The 26,169-nt window shown below is 46.0% G+C and overlaps 1 protein-coding gene across 1 annotated transcript in view; it reads right to left on the reverse strand.

Moving 5' to 3' along the window:
* Positions 1-5,280: 5,280 nt before the first annotated feature.
* Positions 5,281-26,169, reverse strand: part of LOC309517960 (hydroperoxide isomerase ALOXE3-like) — a 35,026-nt gene continuing 14,137 nt past the window's right edge. Inside the window, exons 6-14 of the mRNA XM_082197665.1 lie at positions 24,391-24,563; positions 21,874-22,017; positions 19,847-20,050; positions 16,781-16,867; positions 13,751-13,920; positions 11,649-11,770; positions 9,459-9,559; positions 8,334-8,504; positions 5,281-6,397 (exon numbers count right to left, since the gene is read on the reverse strand). Of these exons, the coding sequence (XP_082053791.1) occupies positions 6,218-6,397; positions 8,334-8,504; positions 9,459-9,559; positions 11,649-11,770; positions 13,751-13,920; positions 16,781-16,867; positions 19,847-20,050; positions 21,874-22,017; positions 24,391-24,563 (1,352 nt within the window). The 3' untranslated portion in view covers positions 5,281-6,217. The remainder of the gene's footprint in view (positions 6,398-8,333; positions 8,505-9,458; positions 9,560-11,648; positions 11,771-13,750; positions 13,921-16,780; positions 16,868-19,846; positions 20,051-21,873; positions 22,018-24,390; positions 24,564-26,169) is intronic.

Consider the following 26,169-nt stretch of genomic DNA (forward strand, 5'->3'; position numbering starts at 1 on the left):
AAATCCTTACCCTAACCACTTCAAAGGACTTTGCTGCCAACTCTGCCAAACTGTGTTACAAAAATAATATGGATTGAATGAATATAAACTGACTCTCCTCCCCCCTTGAACAGTATTTCAGGATTCATGCCACATTTCATGCATATCTTTGGTATGGCAAGGCAAAAGCGCATAAGGCATTTAAAAACCATATTGTCAGAAAAGCACCGTTTAATGTCTGGATAAGGTATAAAGACTTTTTAGAGAATAAAACTCCAAGGTGGCTATCACCTATGGAGGCGAAAGCCTTGAAAAAACTTAACATGGAAGACAAATGGCCAAAATACTGGGAAATTCTAGAACAGGAGGGTGACAAACTGAAATTGCAGAGTTATGCCAAGCTTAAGGAGAAGGTGCGGGACTGGCTACATTACTTTCAAATAAGAGAGGTCTATAACTTGGATAAAAAAATCGGTTTCCAGGTGGAAAAATCAAAGTTGGAAACAGAACTGTTAGAACCCAATGTAAAGGTACTTTCAAGAATGTATAATCTGCTGTTGAAATGGAATACTGAGGAAGAAACAGTAAAATCGGCAATGATAAAATGGGCACAAGACATAGGTCATAACATTATGTTTGCTGACTGGGAGAAGTTGTGGACCACCGGGATTAAATTTACGGCATGTAATGCCTTAAGAGAGAACATAATGAAAATGATGTATAGGTGGTACATGACCCCAGTCAAGCTTGCAAAAATATATCACTTGCCCGATAACAAATGTTGGAAATGCAAAGAGATTGAAGGTACATTCTTTCACCTTTGGTGGACGTGCCCAAGGATCAAGGATTCTGGGAAATGATATATAATGAACTGAAAAAGGTATTTAAATATACTTTCCTGAAGAAACCAGAGGCCTTCCTCCTGGGCATAGTGGACCAGTTGGTGTTAAAGAAGGATAGAACTTTTTTTATGTATGCTACAGCAGCAGCAAGAATTCTCATCGCAAAGCATTGGAAGACACAAGACCTACCCACCCTGGAAGATTGGCAGATGCAACTAATGGACTACATGGAAATGGCGGAAATGACTGGCAGAATCCGAGACCAGGGAGAGGAGACGGTGGAGGAAGATTGGAAGAAATTTAAAATTTATTTGCAAAAATATTGTAAAATTTATGAATGTTAAGGACATTGAAATGAATCGCAGGGGCTTTAGCAACAAAGTAAAATGTAAGATTGGATTAATAACAGATAAATTAATAGGATATGAATTTGCTGAATTAATTTTTTTAAAAGGGATACAAGAACGGGAGACGTGAGGAAGTCCGGAAAATAAGCTAATTGAAGATGAGAAATTAAGAAAGAGGGAATTTTTGTTTTTTGTTATTATATGTGTTTTAATTGACTAAGCGACAACTAGTGACAGGTTCGAGATGGACTTTAATGTGTTGTGTAAGCATATATTGCAACATAGCAAACAGTCTGCTTAAGAACAATTCAACAAGGCGCAAGATATTGCATTTCTAAGTCTTAGAAGGAGGTTTTCTTTGGACAACAGCTGGACGGGAAAGATTAATGATTTGGGAGCAGCCGAAACAACAAACTTCAGAGAGCTGGACAAAAGCCCGGATTGGATGGAGCCAGATGAAGCGGTGCGAACAAAAAATAAAAAATAGTTGGAAGAGTACACTACACAGGCAACTCTGCACTCCATGGACGAAAGGTTATTTGTCTTCTGACATGAGTGGGGATCGCAGAGCCAGATACAAGTTTGGGGAGATAAAATTGAGACACGGAAATATGAAAACATCGATGAGAGATGAGAGGCAGGACTGAGATTTGGATATGCTTCGAGATTCAGACTGTGGAAAGCTGTAAATTCAAGATTATAATTTGGAAGAGAATTCAATTTTTTATTTTTTTATTTTTATTGGATTGTGATTTGATATATTAACTGGATGTTTTTTATTGGAAAATTAATAAAAGCTCTAACAAACAAAATATATAATGTGTTATGTGAGCAAGTTGTGGATTTGCATTAATTATATGTCATTGGAACCACTGGCTTCCTAAGATGTGTGTAATGCCTACGCAATTCTAAACCATTTAGGAGATTATTAATCCCCAGTTTGGTAAGGATGGATGCGGTCCCATTGAGCAATCCCATTAACCTCCCCCTCTCCAACAAGAATGGTCTTGCCTGGTGGGGGCGAGTTTTGAACGCCGCTGTTGTTGCAGCTGTTTCTTGGAGAGGGATCATAATCTTAGTGATTTCCACACTTCAGGCCTGCTCTCCGTACCCTCTGAGCTTTGAATCTATGCATTTTCCTGTTCTGGATGGTTGAGGAGAATGAGCGAGACCTCAGATTCTGTGCTGGTCCCGAGGGTTAACTGTGCGGCGAGGTCCGAGTCCAGTCCGAGGTCGAGGGTGTGGTATGGAGGCTGTCCGTCAAAGCTGTAGCTGGGTCCAAGGCAGGGAGTCAGGTGAGGTCAGGAACTCTGGCACGAGAGCAGGACAGGGTGCAGGCAGGAACAGGCTACCAACAATGTTGCTCCCACAACCTGAGACTGGGACTGACTGGCTTTTATCTGCCCCGAGGCATAGGGCGGCCCCGGTCCACAGGTGACTCGCCTCTCCTGGCCTGGAGGCGAGCACTCCTCCTGCGGGAACTTAGTTCCCTCCGCCTCTCTGCCCTGAGCCTCTGCAGCTCAGGAGAGGCTGGAGGGTTACCGGACCCAGAGGCAACCTCAGTTTCCCCTGATGGGGCTGAGAGTGGAGCACCTGCAGGCAATGGGTCCTCCATCACGTTAGGGACCAGAGAAGCTTCAGCTGGTGCCTGCACCTGAGGATCCAGCACAGGTGAGGACCCTTCAGGCTCAGGCCCCAGCCCCGGCTCAGCTGGTTCTGGAGGCGGGGACTCCTGTGCAGGCTGGGATTCCTCAGGTTCAACCTCTAAGTCCGAATCCCAGGCTATCATAGATTCCTTCTTTGAGAGGGACTATTTATTTGTCCATTCCGATCGGCAATGTCTGCACTGACAGCCAGGATGTCTTCAGCACCTCAGACTGGGAGTCTCTCTGCCTGGAGATGCTGGGAATTTGAACATGGAACATTTCTGCAGGTAAAGGAGATGATCCACCTCTGAGCTGTGGTTCTTCCTCAAGAAGATGACCCATAGGAAACTGTCTTACACTGGCTAGACCTCCTGTCCACCTGGCTCAGAAATAGCTAAAGCTATGGCTTTCCCAGTACAGTGGTACCTCGGGTTAAGTACTTAATTTGTTCCAGAGGTCCGTTCTTAACCTGAAACTGTTCTTAACCTGAAGCACCACTTTAGCTAATGGGGCCTCCCGCTGCTGCCGTGCTGCCGGAGCACTATTTCTGTTCTCATCCTGAAGCAAAGTTCTTAACCCGATGTACTATTTCTGGGTTGGCAGAGTGTGTAACCTGAAGCGTATGTAACCCGAGGTACCACTGTAGTGATGTATGGAAGTGAGAGCTGGACCATAAAGAAGGCTGATCACCGAAGAATGGATGCTTTTGAATTATGGTGCTGGAGGAGACTCTTGAGAGTCCCATGGACTGCAAGAAGAACAAACCTCTCCATTCGGAAGGAAATCCGCCCTGAGTGCTCACTGGAAGGACAGATCCTGAAGCTGAGGCTCCAGTACTTTGGCCACCTCATGAGAAGAGAAGACTCCATGGAAAAGACCCTGATGTTGGGAAAGATGGAGGGCACAAGGAGAAGGGGACGACAGAGGACGAGATGGTGGGACAGTGTTCTGGAAGAGACCAGCATGAGTTTGACCAAACTGTGGGAGGCAGTGGAAGACAAGAGTGCCTGGCGTGCTCTGGTCCATGGGGCCACGAAGAGGCGGACACGACTAAATAACAACAGGCAGCAAAAATTTCCAGTATTTTTTCAGGCCAGGGTCTCTCCCAGACCCAGCTGGAGATGTTGAGAAACTGTAGCCCCTTGCTCTTAACCTGGAGGGTCTGTGTGACCAGCATAACTGGACAAGCATGTATAGGATAGGCTAATTCTCCATGGATTTATCAAATTCCTAGTTAAATCCATTGAGGCTACTGCCCATTGCGTCTTTGTGGGCAGTGGATTTCATCACCTGATGGCGAGTTGTGTCCAGAAATCCCTCCTTTTGCCTCCCCTGATTTTCCTTTTCTGATCAGCCTTTTGCATTCCTCCTCTTCCAACCAACATGGACTCTGAACAAATTCATCTTCTTAGTCTGGGACCGCCAGGGTGATTTTGGGATGGCTGTTAATCTGTCAATGTCAGGTAACTCTCAATTCCTCAATCTGAATTTCAGTTCTGCAGCAATTTGATGTTTTTTTTAAATTCTCATGAAAATTTGCCGGCATCTTAGTGTTAATTTCTCCTAATGAATGCATTTTTCAAAAAACTAATACGGCCGTACCTTGGTTTTCAAACAGCTTAGTTCTCAAACGTTTTGGCTCCCGAATGCCGCAAACCCAGAAGCAAGTATTCTGGTTTGCAAAAGTTATTTTGGAAGCTGAACGTCCGACAGGGTTTCCGCGGCTTCCGATTGGCTGCAGGACCTTCCTGCAGCCAATCAGAAGCTGTGCTTTGGTTTCTGAATGTTTTTGGAGTTGATTTGACTTCCGGAACGGATTCCGAGGTACGACTGTATACATATTTTTGCAAAGCTATTCCCTCCAATGTAACACACTTTTGCAAGCTTTTTAAAGAGAGATCTACACTTTCCCCCAAAATACTGTAAACATTTTTGTTCTTGCTGGAAAACTGCCTTGCAAAATGTGAAGAGGTGCAAATTTCAAAGGCTAAACGTGTTTTGGTTTTGGCGTACTGGCTCAAGAAGTTTGGATGAGGTGGTTTCTCATCAAAATGCAAACAAAATAATTTTTTTCCTCTATGCCCCTGAAGTTTTGGAGAAGCCCAGTCCCCCCAGGTCCCATCTCAGGCTGCCCACAGAGGAAACCTGTGCAAAATATGAGCAAGCCAGGGCTGAACTGATATTACCCTTGCTGGTACCTTTCCCGGGAAAATCAGAGGCTCACTATGTCAGGTTCCTATTGGAAGACCGGACAAACGCTAGAACATTAGCAGTGGCAAAGTTTTTATCGGTGTTTGCAAGAACCAATGATCCTTATATTCTGAACGAAATGCTTGTTTAACCTGGAGGTGGGCTGTATGAATTATGTATTGCTTTGTAACGATTTGTTGGGTCTCTGGACCGTAATAAAGGTTGATGATGATGGAAATCTCTGGTGCAAGGTCAAGGAGAGACAGCAGAGAAAGATTTGGGCATCCTTTTTGGGAAGTCTTTATTGTGGGAAAGTTGTTTTATAGCCACCATTCCAAAAGGCACATTAGCATCTTGACACATTTATTAGCACGAAGCCACGTTAGTACTGTGCATCCTGCAGGCAAAACAAGCGGATGAAAGAGCGGAAACAGATAAATCGAAATGAAAACTTTGTAACACTAGAATGTTTTTAAAAGCTTTCCATCGGTTTCTCCCCCTGCCTCTCCCCCACATCTCTGTAAGCAGACATGTGAATTTTTTTTTAAAGGACACCAAGGAATTAAGCCCACCCTAAAGAGGAATAAAAGCACCCCAAAATGTGAAGGTTGCAGGAAGGGGCAGAGGGCTTAGATGTTACTCCATTCTTCTCTGTGCCATGCACAATGTTGTGCTGACCCAGGAGACTTTTACATTTGGCTAAAAAGGAAAAACCGCCTAGCCCTCATGAAACAAAACTGGGAAATGTTTGAGCAGCGATGGAAGTAAATGTTCAGAACCAACCTGGCCTCGGCTTCCAGGAATCAAAGAGCACACAGATTTCGTGGCCTGTACCACCTTTTGCAAAAAACTTTCACTGATATCACCTAAACCAGGCATCCCCAAACTCGGCCCTCCAGATGTTTTGGGACTACAACTCCCATCATCCCTGACCACTGGTCCTGTTAGCTAGGGATGATGGGAGTTGTAGTCCCAAAACAGCTGGAGGGCTGAGTTGGGGGGTGCCTGACCTAAACTGCTTTGCACCCCTGCAGCTCAACCTCCCCCCTTTCGTGAAATCAGCAGATTGCAAATTAAGCAGCTCTTGAGTCTTTTTTTTTAATATATAATATATTCAGACTGCAGACATTTGGCTTCCTGCTCTGGCCTTCCAAGTCAGCAGTCGTGAGGAAAGCCCTTTTCCGGCTTGCAAAAGATGCGTGAGACATGGAGGTTAGATGGAGACGCTGTTCTGGGCTTCGGCTGGATTCATGTAGAGGTACCCGATGGGCAGGGTCTTGTTCCTGGCCTCGATTTCCTTCGAGATCTCGGCCAGGCGTTCCTGGAAGGCGGCGATAAGCTTCCTCGGTGCTTCCTCTGTGAAATGTTCCTCAGGGTAGTAGCCCAGGGGTCTCTGAGGGAGAAAATTGTGGAGTACACATTACCAGGAACACAATAGGCAGGTCTTACCTGGACCCCTGGCAAGGCTAACACAGTATTGACCGCACTGGTTCAAAAGGAAAAAGGAAGGCAACCTTTTTTCCCAGTCAATGGCCACACTGACCCAAAGTTAGCCTGCCCAGGGCCACATATTGGCAGGGGCTGAAGCAAAGATAGGCATGTGGCCGCAACCTGCTCTGTTTTTGTCACCCTGCTTCCTCTCAAGGGGTGTTCACACATTACATTCAACAAACGGGCGCACAAACATGCATGAAGACAGCTGACCTGGGTTCAGTCCACCATGTGAATGGGCCTTCTGTCACCCCCCCTTTCTCTCTATATGCCACCCCCTCAGTGCTGGATTTATGTATAACCTAAACAAGCTATAGCTTAGGGCCCCACTCTCTTGGGGTCCCCCCGAAAAATTATAGGGGAAAAACCTGGGTGTACATTTCCAAAATATAAGACAAAAAACAAATAAAATAAAACCTATGGCGTTTCCGTGCGCTGCTCTGGTTCGCCAGAAGCAGCTTAGTCCTGCTGGCCACATGATCCAGAAGCTGTACGCCGGCTCCCTCGGCCAATAAAGCGAGATGAGCACTGCAACCCCAGAGTCATCCACGACTGGACCTAACGGTCAGGGGTCCCTTTACCTTTACCTGTACAGCAACAGTGTTTTGTGTTGTGTAGGCTCCTAGGATGTAAGTCACGGGCCCCACCTGCTAGCCTGCTCCCTAAAATATCACTGGTTTGCTCATTTCTATATATAGGGTGCCTACATTCTGCTATTTATAATTGTTAGTAGTTTGCGTCATATATTTACATCTATTATTATTTCAGCAAGTTTCTAGAGACTAGATTATGAGTCTTTGTAAATGGTGTTTCTAAAGGAGCTTTTGTTATTGCCAAATACCAATGTTTTTGCATTATTAAGTTTGTTATGAATAAAAAATCATTTTAGGTTAGAGCTTAATCATTATTTCACTATTAATATACTTCTTCTTAACTGTATTTCAGTTCAGCAATTACTTTGATAAAATACATATTTTGTTATGTGAAAATGGCTTTCGAGACCTGTTAGGTCCATAAATGACCATATAGCATATATTCAACACAAAAAAACAGTGACAATTTGTTGTTGACAAAGGACAGCTGGACATATAAAGGGCCCCGTTACCTTCAGTAGCTTAGGGCCTCATCAAACCTACGGGTGAGGAGATATAGCAAGGTCATGGCCACTGGGATGGGCGTTGTTGGATAATATTCCTGCAGGGGGTTGGACTAGATGATATTTGGGATCCCTCCCAACTGTGCAATTCTGTGTAGCATTATATTAGGGGGAACATGGAACTGCCATGATAATTCCACTTCCAGCCCCTTGTGGCCTTAGTCCTAGCATGGAAGCCCCATTTTGAACATTGTTTATCTACGCCGGCCGTCTAATTTAGCTTTGCGGGCTCTGATTCCCTGATTAAAGGTAAAGGGACCCCTGACCATTAGGTCCAGTCGTGGCCGACTCCGGGGTTGCGGAGCTCATCTCGCTTTATTGGCCGAAGGAGCCGACGTACAGCTTCCGGGTCATGTGGCCAGCAGGACTAAGCCACTTCTGGCGAACCAGAGCAGCGCACAGAAACACTGTTTACCTTCCCGTCGGAGTGGTACCTATATATCTACTTGCACTTTGACGTGCTTTCGAACTGCTAGTTTGGCAGGAGCAGGGACCGAGCAATGGGAGCTCACCCCGTTGCGGGGATTCGAACTGCCAACCTTCTGAGTGGCAAGTCCTAGGCTCTGTGGTTTAACCCACAGCGCCACCCGCGTCCCTTGATTAAAAACCATTTAATCACTGCATTTTATCTCAGTCGCTCCCTGCTTCTCCTTTCCCTTCACTTTGCCCCCAGCACACTCACCAGGTCGCCCGGCTCATAGCTCACGATGGAGAGCAGCGTCAGCAGAGCGCAGGAGGAGTTGACTTCGGGAAGCGTGGCCAAGATGCTCTCCAAAGTCGCAGAGCCCTTCACCTTGGGCGGGGGCTGGCGCAAGGTGGCCGGCGTGTTGGGCATCCAGGCAGCGAAATCAAACTGTCGTGCGGGAGAAAAAATGGCAGCGTCAAGGAGGTGGGAGAAAATAGGTGGAGTTCAGGAAAGAGCAGGTGAGAAACCCAATGATAAAAGAATCGGTGTGGGAATTTGTCATGCGCCACAGAGACTGGTTGTGGGTGTGTTTTAGCCAGCCGGGTCTGATTGTGGCCCCATTTCTTCAGAGGACAAAATGATGTCTTTGGCAGAATTCTTTGGAGAAGACTCCCTGGAAAAGACCCTGATGTTGGGAAAGATGGAGGGCACAAGGAGAGGGGGCGACAGAGGACGAGATGGTTGGACAGTGTTCTTGAAGCTACCAGCATGAGTTTGACCAAACTGCGGGAGGCAGTGGAAGACAGGAGTGCTGGCGTGCTCTGGTCCAGGGGGTCACGAAGAGGCGGACACGACTAAACGACTAAACAACAACAACTATACGTTTTGATCACTGCAGATGGTGACAGCAGCCACGAAATTAAAAGACGCCTGCTTCTTGGGAGAAAAGCAATGACAAATCTAGACAGCATCCTAAAAAGCAGAGACATCACCTTGCCAAAAAAGGTCCGTATAGTTAAAGCTATGGTTTTCCCAGTAGTGATGTATGGAAGTGAGAGCTGGACCATAAAGAAGGCTGATGGCCGAAGAATGGATGCTTTTGAATTCTGGTGCTGGAGGAGACTCTTGAGAGTCCCACGGACTGCAAGAAGATCAAATCTCTCCATTCTGAAGGAAATCAGCCCTGAGTGCTCACTGGAAGGACAGATCCTGAAGCTGAGGCTCCACCAATACCACCTCATGAGAATAGAAGACTCATGCACCCTCTTGCAGTTCCTTGAAATTTTGCCTCTCACCCTTGCGCTGGACGTATTGCCACCACAGGGAAACAGACACAGTCCAATTCAGAATTGGGTTTAAGGAAAGGGATGGGGAGAAAGAGGATCGGGTGAGGCCACATACCTGTCCGCTGTTGACAGCAGCATGCCTTGCAGAGGAGCAGAAGATGATCATGGTGAGGAACTTGATGAGCTCGGCTTTGTTTTCCAAGCTGGAAGGAACGCCTGTTGGGACGGACAGGAAGTTTAAGCTATTCTGCAACATGAAGCCATGTCCTATAGGGATGGTGTGTGGGCAGTTCTGTCTATGGTTAGAGATGTGATGGAGCAGAGGGGATTGTGGGAGAGGAAATGGGATGAAAGGGAGGGAGGGGAAGTTTGTAGGTGGCGATGCCTTCAAAGCAAAGCCCTGTAACTGTTATGAGAATTATAAGGTCTAAGATATAAAATAAATGTTCATCAACGTACCAGGCAAACACATACATAAATATATAAACCACATGTCTGAAACAGTACAGGAAAACAGTCCTAAAGCCATTTTGACTCTTTCAGTGACCTCAAATATTCCTCTGCAGTTTGGATGGAAACGGGAAAAGCCTCCCCATTGTCTCTGTGCTCACAAATCCTGCCTTAAGGGCACATTTGGGTATGAATAGGGTGAGCCAGTAGTGATGTATGGAAGTGAGAGTTGGACCATAAAGAAGGCTGATGTAGTGGTTAAGAGCGGTAGTCTCGTAATCTGGGGAACCGGGTTCCCGTCTCCGCTCCTCCACATGCAGCTGCTGGGTGACCTTGGGCCAGTCACACTTCTTTGAAGTCTCTCAGCCCCACTCACCTCACAGAGTGCTTGTTGTGGGGGAGGAAGGGAAAGGAGAATGTGAGCCGCTTTGAGACTCCTGAAGGGGAGGGAAAGGCGGGATATCAAATCCAAACTCTTCCCTTCTTCTTCTTCTTCTTCTTCTTCTTCTTCTTCTTCTTCTTCTGATCGCCAAAGAATTGATGCTTTTGAATTATGGTGCTGGAGCTCTTGAGAGTCCCATGGACTGCAAGAAGATCAAACCTATCCATTCTGAAGGAAATCAGCCCTGAGTGCTCACTGGAAGGACAGATCCTGAAGCTGAGGCTCCAAGACTTTGGCCCCCTCATGAGAAGAGAAGACTCCCTGGAAAAGACCCTGATGTTGGGAAAGATGGAGGGCACAAGGAGAAGGGGATGACGGAGGAAGAGATGGTTGGACAGTATTCTCGAAGCGACCAGCATGAGTCTGACCAAACTGCGGGAGGCAGTGGAAGACAGGAGTGCCTGGCGTGCTCTGGTCCAGGGGGTCACGAAGAGTCGGACACGACTAAACGACTCAACAACAACAAGGGTGAGCCTGTGACCTGGGCTCAGGAATTAAGTATTTACCATCACAAAAGAATATCCGGGCTGTCCAGGTAAACCCATTAACAGGTTTCCTGCCAGACAGGATTCTGCTGTAGACTGCCTCCTTCTGTGATGTATGCATGATGTCTTGGGCCACAGGGTGGGCAATTTCAAGAGTCTATATAAGGGCTTGCGCACCATTGTTCAGGGTTCTCCTCCCTCCTGCGTGTGGTGAGCATGGACCCTGTTGCAACAGTTCCTTGAAAAAAGATCAGGCTTACTAGCTGCTCTGCTTCTCAATATTCTCTGGTTGGCCTCTGTTATTTTCTCCTACCGATAGAGAACCTACATAAGGACTCTATATGGGCTCTTGGGTACCCCATTAAGGGGAAAGGAGTAGTTTTTTCTTATACCAGAAACCACAAAGTTCCTTCTCCCCCTTCCTTCGCCAGGAAGACCTGGGGGCGCAACTGGGGGTGCCCATGGCGATCACCCTTTTCTGGCTAGTGAGGCACTTCCTGTTTCAGGCCCGGCTTCCTGGACCGTTGTCCTATCTTGCCCGGCAAAGGGACCATGAACTATGTTATGTACAGAGTTGAATAGGATCCAAAATGCAGCAGTCTGATTGGGTCCTAGAACAATAGGATTCAGAATGCAGCAGTCTGATTCGTCCTAGAACAATAGGATTCAGAATGCAGCAGTCTGATTGGTCCACAGGAGCCACCCAATCCAGCTCCAGGTGGAAGTGAATCCGCAACCTGATTGGCCTACAGGAGAATCCCAGAATTAGCCAATCGTGTGGGGCCCATTGTGTAAATAATGTATATAAAGCAGACATTCTGGGGGAACTTCCATTCCTCCTCACCGCTATGAGCTGAATAAAGAGCATGAAATCCACTCTCGACTCTGAGTATATTTCAAGCTAGTTGGACACAGAGAGGGGGGTTACCTGATTCCTTCCTGCCCCGGAAAGCTTCAGTGAAGATCTCGTGAACCCAGGCTTGCAGTTCGGGGTCTCCCTTGACAGATGAGTTACATCCGTAGTAGAGACCGACGATTCCAGAGACGAACCTGGAAAGCGGAAGAATTCGAGATATTCATGAACCTACTAATGGGAGGAAATTGGCGCAGCACATGGGAATTTGACACATGCTCTGGTTCAACAGTAAAGGGTTGGTTTTCCTGGCGGACAAACAGAAGTGTGGGCTAAGAAAAGCTCCACCTGTTGATTTTCTGTCTTTCATGTGCATTTTAGAGGCACAGGGACCCTGGCAGTAGGGGAAACTAGCGGCAACAGGCAAAGTATTGGAAGACACAAGATTTACCCACACTGGAAGAATGGCAGATGAAGGTAATGGACTACATGGAACTGGCAGAAATGACTGGCAGAATTCGAGATCAGGGAGAAGAGGTGGTGGAAGAAGATTGGAAGAAATTTAAAGACTACTTGCAGAAATACTGTAAAATTAACGAATGTTAAAGGGATGTTGGATTGAAAATAAGCGGTATTGGTAAAAAGATTAGCAAGAATATGTAAATATGGATTGATAATGGTGGAAAATACTTTTTTATAATAGGTTAAGATGTTGAGCAAGGATAAATGATAGAGGGTAAGGACCTGCTGAATTAAATATCTGAACTGGAATACAAAAAGGGAGGTGTGAGGAGGTCAGGAAACTAGTAAATGAAGTACAAGATATGAAAATATTGATTTTTTTTCTTCTTTTCTTTTCTTTTTGTTAACTGCTTTCTATTTTGCAATTTTCATGTGTTTTGTTTTTGTACCTTTGTAGTTCTTTTTTCTTCTATTAGGGTTATTCTTTGTTCTTATTTTTTTATGTTTAAACTTTGAAACTTTTTATTGTTTCTAAAATTTCAGTAAATATTACTTAAAAAAGAAAAAAGAAACTAGCGGCAACAAGGAACCCTAAGAGAGCATCAGAAAATCAGAAAATTGTAGAGTTGGAATGGGTCGCGAGGGTCATCTAGTCCAACCCTACTGCAACGCAGGAATCTTTCACCCAACGTGGGGCTTGAACCCACAACCCTGAGCTTAAGGGTCTTGTGCCCCACTGACTGAGCTTTTCCCTCACCCAGAACACCTTCTCACCAAACGTTCTCCCAGACCATCTCAGGGAAAAGGCTTTAACAGAGATTCCTTTCAAATTGGCTGGAGGTTTTGGCCTGGTTTCAAGCCTAACACCTGCTCTCATCTTAATCATCACCCTTGATCCTTAATTAAGAGCAGATCTACTTTCCAGCTTTTGCTGAAGGCAATCACTTAAGCTGAACTAGTCGAAACAAATCTAAAAAGGTGTGTGGGGGGGGAGGGGGAAGGAATGTGATTTTAATACCTAATTTGCTTTCCACAGTTAACTACTTCCTTTCCCTTCTCAGAGAATGAGGCCATCTGTCATTTCCCTCTGTTTCAGTGTTTATTTGCGGGGGCAGAGCGCGTGAATAGATTGCTTTGGGATTCGAATCGGACCCAGAAAAACCTTAATCGTGCAATTTGTCTCTAATATTCTCCTTGTTTCTGCTGCTTCCGAACCTACCTTCCTCATTTTGCTACATTAGGAAGAACTTCCTGGTCATAAGAACCATCAGACAGTTGTTTTTTTTAAAAAAATTATTATTATTATTATTATTATTATTATTATTATTATTATTATTATTTATTATTACCCCACCCATCTGGCTGGGTTTCCCCAGCCACTCTGGGCAGCTTCCAACAGAAAATTAAATACACAATAAATACATTAAAAGCTTCCCCAAACAGGGCTGCCTTCAGATGTCTTCTGAATGTCAGGTAGTTGTTTATCTCTTTGACATCTGATGGGAGGGCGTTCCACAGGGCGGGGGCCACCACAGAGAAGGCCCTCTGCCTGGTTCACTGTAGCTTTGCTTCTTGCAATGAGGGAACTGCCAGAAGGCCCTTGGAGCTGGACCTCAGTCTCCAGGCAGAACGATGGGGGTGGAGACGCTCCTTCAGCTATACACAACCAGCCCCTTCTGTACCCAGATCCCAGGCCCCAACCCGCAAAGGCTCACGTCTCTATGGCCTTCCAAATCTTCATCCCATCGTCTCTGTAGTAGTAATTGGGCAAGGAGGCGACTCCTCTTTCTTGCAGGTCATCCGGGAGGCAGAGGGAGCTGTAGGTAGAGGCCTCCACACCTTTCGCAAGCAGTTTTATCATCCCGTCCCGTCCTGTCGCTGTTGCCTGCAGTCCAACAGGGGGTGAAATGCAAGGATCACAAAGGCAGATTCACTCTGGGGAATTGTACAGTGGTACCTCGGGTTACCGACGTTTCAGGTTACAGACGCTTCAGGTTACAGACTCTGGTAACCCAGAAATAGTACCTCTGGTTAAGAACTTTGCTTCAGGATGAGAACAGAAATCGTGCTCTGGCGGCACGGCAGCAGCAGGAGGCCCCATTAGCTAAAGCGGTGCTTCAGGTTAAGAACAGTTTCAGGTTAAGAACGGACCTCCGGAACGAATTAAGTACTTAACCCGAGGTGCCACTGTATAGAAATTTATTTATGCATGCTACAACAGCAGCAAGAATGGTACAGTGTTACCTCGGGTTAAGAACTTAATTCGTTCTGGAGGTCCGTTCCTAACCTGAAACTGTTCTTAACCTGAGGTACCATTTTAGCTAATGGGGCCCCCTGCTGCCACCGCACAATTTCTGTTCCCATCCTGAAGCAAAGTTCTCAACCCGAAGTAGTATTTCTGGGTTAGTGGAGTCTGTAACCTGAAGCGTCTGTAACCTGAAGCATCTGTAACCCGAGGTACCACTGTACTTGCCCCGAAGTGGAAAGAAGCGGAAGTTGCAGTAAAGGAAGAATGGATACAAAAACTTTTGGAATATGCAGAAAAATGGCAGAACTTACCAGAAGAATAAGAAATCAAGATAAAAAACTTTTAATAAAAGAATGGAAATGGTTCACTGAATATTTGCAGATAGATTGCAAACAGATATAAACATTGGCAGGATTATTGTAATAACCTGCAGTTTCGTAAGAGTTTATATTTAAAGTAGATAATTAAAGGAGCGAATTAAATGAATTTGGATATGCAGAAGATATTAAAAAAAATAAATTTAAGGAACCGCAGAAAGAGGGGGAAGGAAGTCAAACTTTGTAACCTTGAATGGATTGTGAAACTACTGAAATGTATACATTTGAAAAGTATAAATAAAAAACTAAAAAATAAATAAAGGCAGATTCCCACTAACTGAAAGCACTTGCGGGCAGACACAGCCAACCGGAAGCCCTGAGCCCAGCTGAGAACTGCCGTCCAAAGTGCCTAAAGGGTTCCAAGCGGCTGGTGAAAGCTGCCTAAAAGCCACAACCAATGAGAATCGATGGGACCAACCAACTGGACTACCCTCTGCTCCCACTGTTGCAAAATGAAAACTCTGCTTTTGGGCTCCAGTTATGGGACCCTCAGATTTTTGGCAGGCCTTCGCTGCTCATTCCTGCGTTTCCAGAACCGCGATTAGCTCTGAGCCTGGTATCCGGATCACCTGGGGCGAATTTGGGGTTGTCTTTTACAGCCTATCTCCTCCAAGGGACTCAGTATCCAGTCCATGATCGGTCAGAGAAGGACGGGTGGAGGCAGGAACTAGTCAAAGCAAGGAGATCTTTATTTTTCTGTTGCAACAGGGTCGTCCCCCCTCCCCCTTGCAGGGAGGTGATGACCCGGACAGGGCCGGATTTAGGTTCGATGAGGCCCTCAGCTGCTGAAGGTAATGGGGCCCTTTATATGTCCAGCTGTCCTTTGTCAACAACAAATTGTCCCTGTTTTTTGTGTTGAATATATGCTATATGGTCGTTTACACACCTAATAGGTATCTAAAGCCATTCACACATGCAGAATGTAGGCACCCTATATATAGAAATGAGCAAACCAGGGATATTTTAGGGAGCAGGCTAGCAGGCAGGGCTCATGACTTACATCATAGGAGCCTACACAACACACAACACTGTTGCTGTGGGTAGGTTTTGTTTTATTTGTTTTTTATTTTATATTTTGGAAATGTACATCCAGGTTTTCTTCTTCTTTAAATTTTTTGGGGCCCCCAAGAGAGTGGGGCCCTAAGCTATAGCTTGTTTAGCTTATATGGCACTGGACCCAGCGCAAAAGTGTGTAACTGCTTGTAAAGATTTTAGAAATTACCCGACCCCTTAGTCATACCCGTTTCACAGTAAAAGGCGGTCTACAACAGAAATTGGAGAGTATTGCTTGTCTCCTGCCAAAATACCCTAAGATGCTTGCTGAATGCCTCTTCCTGTCCAGTTTGGGCCATTCTTTCGGGATGGTTAATATCTTAGTTCTTGAATCCATTGTCACAGACCTACCCCATTCATGTGAGTGGTTTATCCATTTACAGTCAAACCTCAGAACTCGAATGGCTCCGTCGCCAAACGTTTCAGTTCCTGAATGCCAAAAATCCGGAAGTAAGTATTCCGGTTTTCGAATGTTCCTGTACAGGATTTGGAGGGTTCTGCAAGTGAAAAGAACTATTGGGAAAGATTTCCCCAAGACGTGTCTACTTCAGATAACATATCTGGAGTCGTTAAGAGAGTCAAGATGGCTTCAGGATTGCTCTGTGAACTCAGATAACGTGTCTATTGGTGGAACGGATATTTCCTAATTTTGACGGTGGGAGGGTTGGTTTTCTGTGGAGTGTATGCCCCCTCTGTGTACACCTTAAAATTTGTGTAACGGCTGTGACTGTTATTGCGGGTTTCCATCTCTGAAGGACCTGGACATTCCACTGACTTCCTGCCAACATGGCGGCACTTCCTGTCCACCAGGATGCAACTTTTTTCCACTCCTCTTCCTACATCTGTGGCAGCCTACTGGGATGCCAAGCTGTCCCTCAGCTGCCATGTCCCATAAGCATAATTTTGGACACAAACCCATCCCGACGCGTTAAGGGGTCTCAGCCCAGCTCCGGCCACCCACCCCAGCCCAGGTCCCAATTTATGGGGGGTGTTTTTGGCCGCTGGCTAGACACCTGATGTGGAACCAGCACCCAGGACTTTCTCCTCCTGTTGCAAACCTCTCTTACCTGATCAAATACCCCTCCTGGTTGGATAAGACTGGTACGGGCAAGGGTGTTGATGTGCAGAGTATAACGGGTGTGGGGTATCAGGAGCTGTGGGAAAGAGAGGAGGAGAAGAAACACGGGTTTAAGACGGGAAGGGAAGCGTCTCCTGACCATAGCTGTCAACTTACAAATTTGAAAATAAGGGACCAGCAGCCTCGAAAATAAGGGATCAGCAGCCAAAATAAGGGATTTTCCAAGCACAGCTATGTTCAACTTCTGAGCCCCTCCGAGCCAAAGGCAGAAAGCCCAGCCAGCAGCCAAACGAAGCCTCAAGCGGTGGTTCCCATAGCGCAGCAACCCGGCAAAGGGGATGCAGCAAGGAAAACCACCGTCACCTCTCCGCTGGGAAGTGCTGAGCAAAGGCGAGTCCCTAGGCAACGCGGCCGATTTGATCGGCACAAGGCATGCAAGCTCCACCCCCCAGTTGTTCTCAGACTCCTTATTGGGTGAGCAACGCAGCCAAGCAACACAGTTGGAGCCTCCCTCCTCCCTGTCCGGCAGGGAGGGAGGGAGAGGAGCTGCTTCCTTTGAAACCCGGGAAATTTAAGGGACATCATCAATAAGGGACAGCAGCGGGACATGGCGCTGGGATAAGGGACTGTTCCTCCAAATAAGGGACGCTTGACAGCTATGCTCCTGACATCCTCCTCACACTCAAATGCAAACATTTCAGGTTCTCACATTTCTTGCCATATTTCTGCCATTTTCTGCTAGGTTATGCATCTGTTCCAATTCACACATAAATCAAAGAATCAAAGCAGGAATCTCAACTAAAGCATCCATGGCAGAGGTCCATCTTGCCTCTGCTTAGAAACCTCCAAGGAAGGAGAGTCCACAACCTCCCAGGGGAGACCGTTCCACTGTCAAACTGCTCTTACTGCCAGAAATTTCTTCCTGATGTGGAGTCGGAATCTCCTTGAAGCCATGGGTTCGAGTCCTGTACTCTGGAGCAGGAGAAAACACGCTTGCTCCATCCTCTATGTGACAGCCCTTTAGATATCTAAAGACGGCTATCATATCTCCTCTCAGTCTCCTCTTTTCCAGGCTAAACATATCCAGCTCCTTCAACCGTTCCTCATCAGGCTTGGTTTCCAGACCCCTCATCATCTTGGTTGCCCTCCTCTGGGCACCTCCCAACTGGTCAACATCCTTCTTAAATTATGGCACCCATGTTCAGTGTCGTAACATAGGCTGTTTTTTTTTTTGCTTATACATTTTTATTAATTTTCATTGATTATACATAAATACAATCTAGATTACATAAGTTGCATATAACATAGCTGTTACAAGAGTCATATATATGGTACACAGTTATTTTAGGCTCCACCGAGCCTCAGGCTTCCCTTCACTTTATTGGTAAGTATCAGATAATTTCTAAAGTTACGTGTTTTATCTCCTTTACATATTTGCCAAACACTGTTAGAGTTATTCTATCCCTGCCAGAGTCATCAAAGTTCTATACTTATCTCTTATATACGTCAGATATTTATTCCAATTTTCAGTCATCCATAGGCTTTTTAAAGAGATAGGATTTTTCAGTAAAATGAAGCTAGGAGACCTAGTCTTCCAAAGACGTCGTTGTTGTGTTATCCTATAAAAATGAGGGCTAGGACCTTGATTTTTTTTTAAGAGAGAGAGCTAAATGCTGGTTCTTCACAGTCACCTAAGGAGGCCAATCAGGGAATATTGAGAAGCAGCTAGTAAGCCTGATCTTTCTTAAACTGTTGCAACAGGGTGCAACACGCAGGAAAGAAGGAGGAACCCAGAACATTGGTAAGCAAGCTCTTATATAGACTTTTGAAACTGCCCACCCTGTAGCCAGACACCCCCCCCAAAAAACCCCCCCATCATAATACATGACAGAAGGAGACGTCTACAGCAGAAATCCTGTCTGCCAGGATACCTGATAATGGTCACTGATTGTGCTACCTGGGCAGTCTTTTGTGATGGTAAATGCTTTAATTCCTGAATCCAGGTCACAGGCTCACCCTGTTCATTCACAAATACGCCCTTCAGACAGGTAAGCAAAAGGCTTTCCCCATTTCCTTCCTCCTTGCAGAGAAATGTTTGAGGTCAATTTGGGAGAGTCAAATTGGTTTCAGGATTGCTCTCCTGTACTATTTCAGATAGCAGGGGTGCGGGGTGGCGCTGTGGTCTAATCCACAGAGCCTAGGACTTGCCGATCAGAAGGTCGGCGGTTCGAATCCCCGCGACGGGGTGAGCTCCCGTTGCTCGGTTCCTGCTCCTGCCAACCTAGCAGTTCGAAAGCACGTCAAAGTGCAAGTAGATAAATAGGTACTGCTCCGGCGGGAAGGTAAACGGCGTTTCCGTGCGCTGCTCTGGTTCGCCAGAAGCGGCTTAGTCATGCTGGCCACATGACCTGGAAGCTGTCTGCGGACAAACGCCAGCTCCCTCGGCCTATAGAGCACAGCTGTCAACTTCCCCCCTTTTTTAAAGGGAAATTCCCTTATTCCAAATAGGATTCCTCGCAAGAAAAGGGAAAAGTTGACAGCTATGCTATATGAGCGCCCAACCCCAGAGTCCATGACTGGACCTAATGGTCAGGGGTCCCTTTGCCTTTACTATTTCAGACATGTGGTTTACATGCATGCGTTTGCCTAGTAAATTTATGAACATATGCTTTATATATACAGTGGTACCTCAGGTTAAGTACTTAATTCGTTCCAGAGGTCCGTTCTTAACCTGAAACTGTTCTTAACCTGAAGCACCACTTTAGCTAATGGGGCCTCCTGCTGCCGCTGCGCCACCGGAGCACAATTTCTGTTCTCATCCTGAAGCAAAGTTCTTAACCCGAGGTACTATTTCTGGGTTAGCGGAGTCTGTAACCTGAAGCGTATGTAATCTGAAGCGTCTGTAACCCGAGGTACTACTGTATATGTGAGACCTTAGAATTCATATGACACTAGTAAGGCACCAGGTTGTTCAGCTGTTAACAGGCCCCCATCGCAGAGGGCGCCCCCCACGTCTGACCACCTGCTGGGAGACCTTCCCCTCAAGACCCCTTACCTTGTACAGAGGGTGACACATTGGCAGCTGGCGAAGGGTGGCCATGCTGTAGACCTCACAATGGAAGTGCGCTTCAAGGAGGTGAGTGTTGACCTCGTGGACGTGGAAGTTGGACATCCTCACCCAGATTTTTGCAAGCGTCCAGTCCCACTTGGAGTCAGTGGGCAAGAAAATTGGGTTCTCCGGGCCTGGGGTCTGGTTAAGCTACCGGGAAAGAACCAGTGAGAGGAGGAGATCAGAGAGGACGTTGTCCTGTTTTATATACACCTGCAAAGTCGGGAACTGCCAGCAGAGGACAGCAAGCGGCAGGAGGAATCATAGATTCGTAACGCTGGAAGGGACCCCAGGGGTCATCTAGTCCAACCCCCTTCAACGCAGGAATTGAAGATGCCAACAGCACCATGGGGGAGGAGAGGGCTTCCCTAGGGGGGAAGGGAGGGTAATAAATGAATGGTTTGATGTTGAATCCTGACAAGACAGAAGTACTGTTTTGGGGGGACAGGAGGTGGGTGGGTGTGGAGGACTCCCTAGTCCTGAATGGGGTAACTGTGCCCCCGAAGGACCAGGTGCGCAGCCTGGGAGTCATTTTGGACTCACAGCTGTCCATGGAGGCGCAGGTCAATTCTGTGTCCAGGGCAGCTGTCTACCAGCTCCATCTGGTATGCAGGATGAGACCCTACCTGCCTGCGGACTGTCTCGGCAGAGTGGTGCATGCTCTAGTTATCTCCCGCTTGGACTACTGCCATGCGCTCTACGTGGGGCTACCTTTGAAGGTGACCCGGAAACTCCAACTAATCCAGAATGTGGCAGCTAGACTGGTGACTGGGAGCGGCCGCCGAGACCACATAAAACGGGTCTTGAAAGACCTGCATTGGCTCCCAGTACATTTCCGAGCACGATTCAAAGTGTTGGTGCTGACCTTTAAAGCCCTAAACGGCCTCGGCCCAGTATACCTGAAGGAGCGTCTCCACCCCCATTGTTCAGCCCGGACACTGAGGTCCAGTTGTGAGGGCCTTCTGGCGGTTCCCTCCTTGCGAGAAGCCAAGTTACAGGGAACCAGGTAGAGGGCCTTCTCGGTGGTGGCGCCCGCCCTGTGGAACGCCTTCCTGCCAGTTGTCAAGGAAATAAACAACTATCTGACTTTTAGAAGACATCTGAAGGCAGCCCTGTTTAGGGAAGTTTTTTAATGTCTGGTGTTTTATAGTGTTTTTAATATTTTGTTGGAAGCAGTCCAGATGGGCAGGATATAAAGAAATTATTATTATTATTATTATTATTATTATTATTATTACAGTGGTACCTCGGGTTAATAACTTAATTCGTTCTGGAGGTCCGTTCTTAACCTGAAACTGTTCTTAACCTGAGGTACCACTTTAGCTAATGGGGCCTCCCTCTGCCGCCGCCACACGATTCCTGTTCTCACCCTTAAGCAAAGTTCTTAACCCGAGATACTATTTCTGGGTTAGTGGGGTCTGTAACCTGAAGCGTCTGTAACCTGAAACATCTGTAACCCGAGGTACCACTGTATTATTATTATTATCATTATTATTATTATTAATATTATTATTAATATTATTATTAATATTATTATTATTATTTATTAGCCCCAGAAGGAGCACCACATGTCCCCAGCCAGAGCTACCACCCCTCCCCTGATCCCCCATAACTGGATCCCTTCCTCTGCCCCAGCTGCCACAAAACATGTCTCTCCCTCATCGCTCTCTACAGCCACAGCAGGCGCCGTAACTCTCCAACAGTTTGACTCCACCCCCAAAACCGCACTCCTCCATTGTCTCCCGAGACAGACGCATGCCAGCAAACCCTCCAGGTTAGACCTGTCTAGCTTGAAGGACGTAAAAGCATGGTGTAAACTCAGAATCGGTGTCTCGGCTGTCTTCCAACGTTTAGCCGGGTGCCCCGGGGTGAGCTGGTGATCCGCCACCCGCCTCAAGGACATTTGCAATGCTTCTGGTCCCGCGCAGATAGCTTTTGGGTCAGGATGCAACAAGTGAGAAACCTCCTGCTACCTGAATGGCTAAGGGCATCATCTGGCCTTTGGGGTTGAGGTGCAGCAGGCAGAGGGGGGCTGCCAGATATTGCTGCTTCCCATTCAGTTTGCAGGTGGGAATGCCCTCGAGGATCTTGTAGTCGGTGATGAAGATGTTTCCTTTCTGTGGGAGAGGCAGAGAAAGAGATGGACAGTGAATCAATCAGTTATGTACTGAGTTGAATAGGATCCAAAATGCAGCAGTGTGATTGGTCCTAGAACCATGGGATTCAGAATGCAGCAGTCTGATTGGCCCTAGCACCATGGGATTCAGAATGCAGTAGTCTGATTGGTCCTAGAACAATAGGATTCAGAATGCAGCAGTCTGATTGGTCCTAGAACAATAGGATTCAGAATGCAGCAGTCTGATTGGTCCTGGAACAATAGGATTCAGAATGCAGCAGTCTGATTGGTCCTAGAACAATAGGATTCAGAATGCAGCAGTCTGATTGGCCCTAGAACAATAGGATTCAGAATGCAGCAGTCTGATTGGCCCTAGAACAATAGGATTCAGAATGCAGCAGTCTGATTGGTCCTAGAACAATAGGATTCAGAATGCAGCAGTCTGATTGGCCCTAGAACAATAGGATTCAGAATACAGCAGTCTGATTGATCCTAGAACAATAGGATTCAGAATGCAGCAGTCTGATTGGTCCTAGAACAATGGGATTCAGAATGCAGCAGTCTGATTGGTCCTAGAACAATAGGATTCAGAATGCAGCAGTCTGATTGGTCCTAGAACAATAGGATTCAGAATGCAGCAGTCTGATTGGTCCTGGAAAAATAGGATTCAGAATGCAGCAGTCTGATTGGCCCTAGAACAATGCAGCAGTATGATTGGTCTGCAGGAGCCACCCAATCCAGCTCCAGGTGGAAGTGAATCCACAACCTGATTGGCCTACAGGAGAATTCCGGAATTAGCCAATCACGTGCAACCCATTGTGTAAATAATGTATATAAAGCAGATACTTTGGGGGAACTTCCATTCCTCCTCACCACTGTGAGCTGAATAAAGAGCATGAAATCCACTCTTGACTCCGAGTATATTTCACAATCCTACAGCTAGCTGTTATAGTGAAAACATTTGTGTTGCATCCTCCCCCCAACCGTAGGCAGAATCATAGAATTGGAAGGGACCCTTATGGTCATCTAGTCCAACCCCCATCAAAGCAGGAATCTTTTTGCCCAGCATGGGTATATACCGTATTTTTCCATCTATAAGACGCCCCCATGTATAAGACGCCCCTTATTTTGGGGGACTCAGATTTAAGAAAATGGGGGGAAGAGATGTATCTGTGTATAAGACGCCCCCTAATTTTTGACATTATTTTAAGGGGGGAAACCTAGCCTTATACACGAAAAAATACAGTATATAATTTTTATTAATTTTTCTGTTTTACAGTTTAGAATACTCATGGAAACATCCTTAAAATACCAATGACTTCCCTCCTTCTCTTTCCACGGTTCATTTTGCATATCATAAATCCCTGCATATTTTACAAAAACTAAACCGCTCAGTATTCCATTATTCCAGCCATCAAAACTTATTTACACTGTTGAATTTATCTTAATGCTGCCAGCGTTTCCACATGTACACAATCCCCCCCATGTATTCGATAAACATTTTCCAATCTTCTTCTTGTTCTCTTATTCTATATGTTAAGTCTGCAAGCTGCGCATATTTCATCAGCTTAAATTGTTATTCTTCTTTAGTTGGGATCTTGCTCCTTTTCCATTTTTGGGCTAACAAAACATGGGCCCCAGTAGTGGCATACATATAAATAACCCTTTTTACACCTGGGAATTTCCATCTGAATTATCCCCAACAAAAAGGACTCTCTGGTTGTATTTTTAAACATTTTTTTTCAGTTCACTATGGATTATATCCCAGTACTCTTTTACCCTTTTACAGGTCCATCACATATGAAAGAACATTCCACCCAGCGTAGCTCTTGAACCCGTGACCCAGAGATTAAGAGCCTTCCTTCCCTCCCCTTTTTATGAAAATTACCTGCTCTGGGATCCCACAGCTAATTCTCCCCTGGTCTCCTCACTGGCCCAAATAGGACTAATTTAGCCAGCTAGCCCTGGTGATCATCTAATGTTTATTGGGTGGATTTCCCCCCAAATTGATTTTTGAATTCTGAATTTATTGTTACTCATGTTTTATACTGCATTTTATGCTGTTTTTCGTTGCATCAATTAAGTCTTTTAAATTTGTTGAGCCCGGTTTTCTGAACCGGGAAGGGCGGGGCATAAATTATTATTATTATTATTATTATTATTATTATTATTATTATCCTCTACCAAATGAGCAATCTTGCTGAGGTCACTGTTATTTCGGTCTTACACCAGGGAAAACTGAGCCCAAAAGGCTTGCTCAAGGCCGCACAGCGAAAAGGCAGGACTTGAACACAGCTCTTCCAGATCCAAACTTCCATCCACCATTTTGCAGGGGGCAGGTGGTCTCTTGCGATGATCAAATACGAGGGTTTACCTTCAGCTCCTCCTGGAGGCTGGTCGATTTTCCCAGGCTCCCAGCCACCATCTCTGGGGTCACTGGAAAGTTATCAGGGATCGCGGGGCATTTCTTGATCACGACCGGATTCACACCGTTCAGATACTGGTAGCCAAAGAAGTCATCGTCCATCCAGTGCTCTGTGACGTACTCTGAGGCAGAGTAAAAAGTATTGATTATTGATTATCTAATTTGTATACTGCTTAACGTAATTTTTAAAAATCCTACCTGGTATGCCCCATGGAGGACCTTAAAGTCCACAAATGACAACATCTTGGAGGTCACAAGGTGGCTAGATTGGTCTCAACTAGGACCAGGGCCTTTTCAGTACTGGCCCCAACTTGGTGGAACGCTCTGTCCCAAGAGACCAGGGCCCTGCGGGACTTGACATCTTTCCGCAGGGCCTGCAAGACGGAGCTGTTCCGCCTGGCCTTTGGTTTGGACTCAGTCTGACCCTTATGTTTCCCTCCCCTTATGGTTTTGATCTATGGGCTTTTTTAAAAATGAGGCTGCATTTTAAATTGCATTTTAACCTGTATTTTAAATTGGTCCCCCCCCCATTATGTTTTTACTGTAATTTTACTGTTGTTAGGTGCCCTGAGCCCTGCTCTGTGTGGGGAGGGCGGGGTATAAATAAAATTTATTATTATTATTATTATTATTATTATTATTATTATTATTATTATTATTCCTATTATTATTCCTATTATTATTCTTATTATTATTAGCAGCCGGTTAGACAACTTTAAAGGATTAGACAATTCAGGGAGGAGGGGGGTCTGCCAATGGCTATTAGTCATTATGGCTAAATAGAACCTCCCTCTTTAGACCCAGTCTACCTTTCCATAACAGCTTCTGGGAAACGACAGCAGGAGAGGGCTATTACCTCACGCCACTTGCCTGGGGACTTCTGAGAGGCCACTGCGGGTACAGGATGAGGGCATAGCTAGGCTTTTGCCCTGATCTACCAGGACTTTTCATGCAATCTCAGCCTCTGTTCCTTTTTTATTTATTTAAAGGAATGTACGTACATAGAGACATCGCCTTGTCAACAAAGTTCCGTATAGTAAAAGCTATGGTTTTCCCAATAGTGATGTATGGAAGTGAGAGCTGGACCATAAAGAAGGCTGATCGCCGAAGAATGGATGCTTTTGAATTCTGGTGCTGGAGGAGACTCTTGAGAGTCCCATGGACTGCAAGAAGATCAAACCTCTCCATTCTGAGGGAAATCAGCCCTGAGTGCTCACTGGAAGGACAGATCCTGAAGCTGAGGCTCCAAGACTTTGGCCACCTCATGAGAAGAGAAGACTCCCTGGAAAAGACCCTGATGTTGGGAAAGATGGAGGGCACAAGGAGAAGGGGATGACGGAGGACGAGATGGTGGGACAGTGTTCTCGAAGCTACAAACATGAGTCTGACCAAACTGCGGGAGGCAGTGGAAGACAGGAGTGCCTGGCGTGCTCTGGTCCAGCGGGTCACGAAGAGTCGGACACGACTAAACGACTAAACAACAATGTACAATGCGTGACCGGAAGGTTCGGTGAACGGTCACAGAAACCGGACAGAGAGAAATATTTGAACATACAATTGGCATCGGAAACCCACAAAATGCTCACAATTGTGCAAGGAGATTAAGCTGTAACTCGAACATGGTTTAAGCGTTTCCGCAAATGTCGATAGAGTTTGTGACTTATTGATGTGGGATCGGCGTTTGTGCGTCCGAACAATGGCGGAAGAATTGCATATTCTGTGTGAAAT

This window comes from Podarcis vaucheri (assembly GCF_965113315.1).
Source record: "Podarcis vaucheri genome assembly, chromosome: 13".
NCBI lineage: Eukaryota > Metazoa > Chordata > Lepidosauria > Squamata > Lacertidae > Podarcis > Podarcis vaucheri.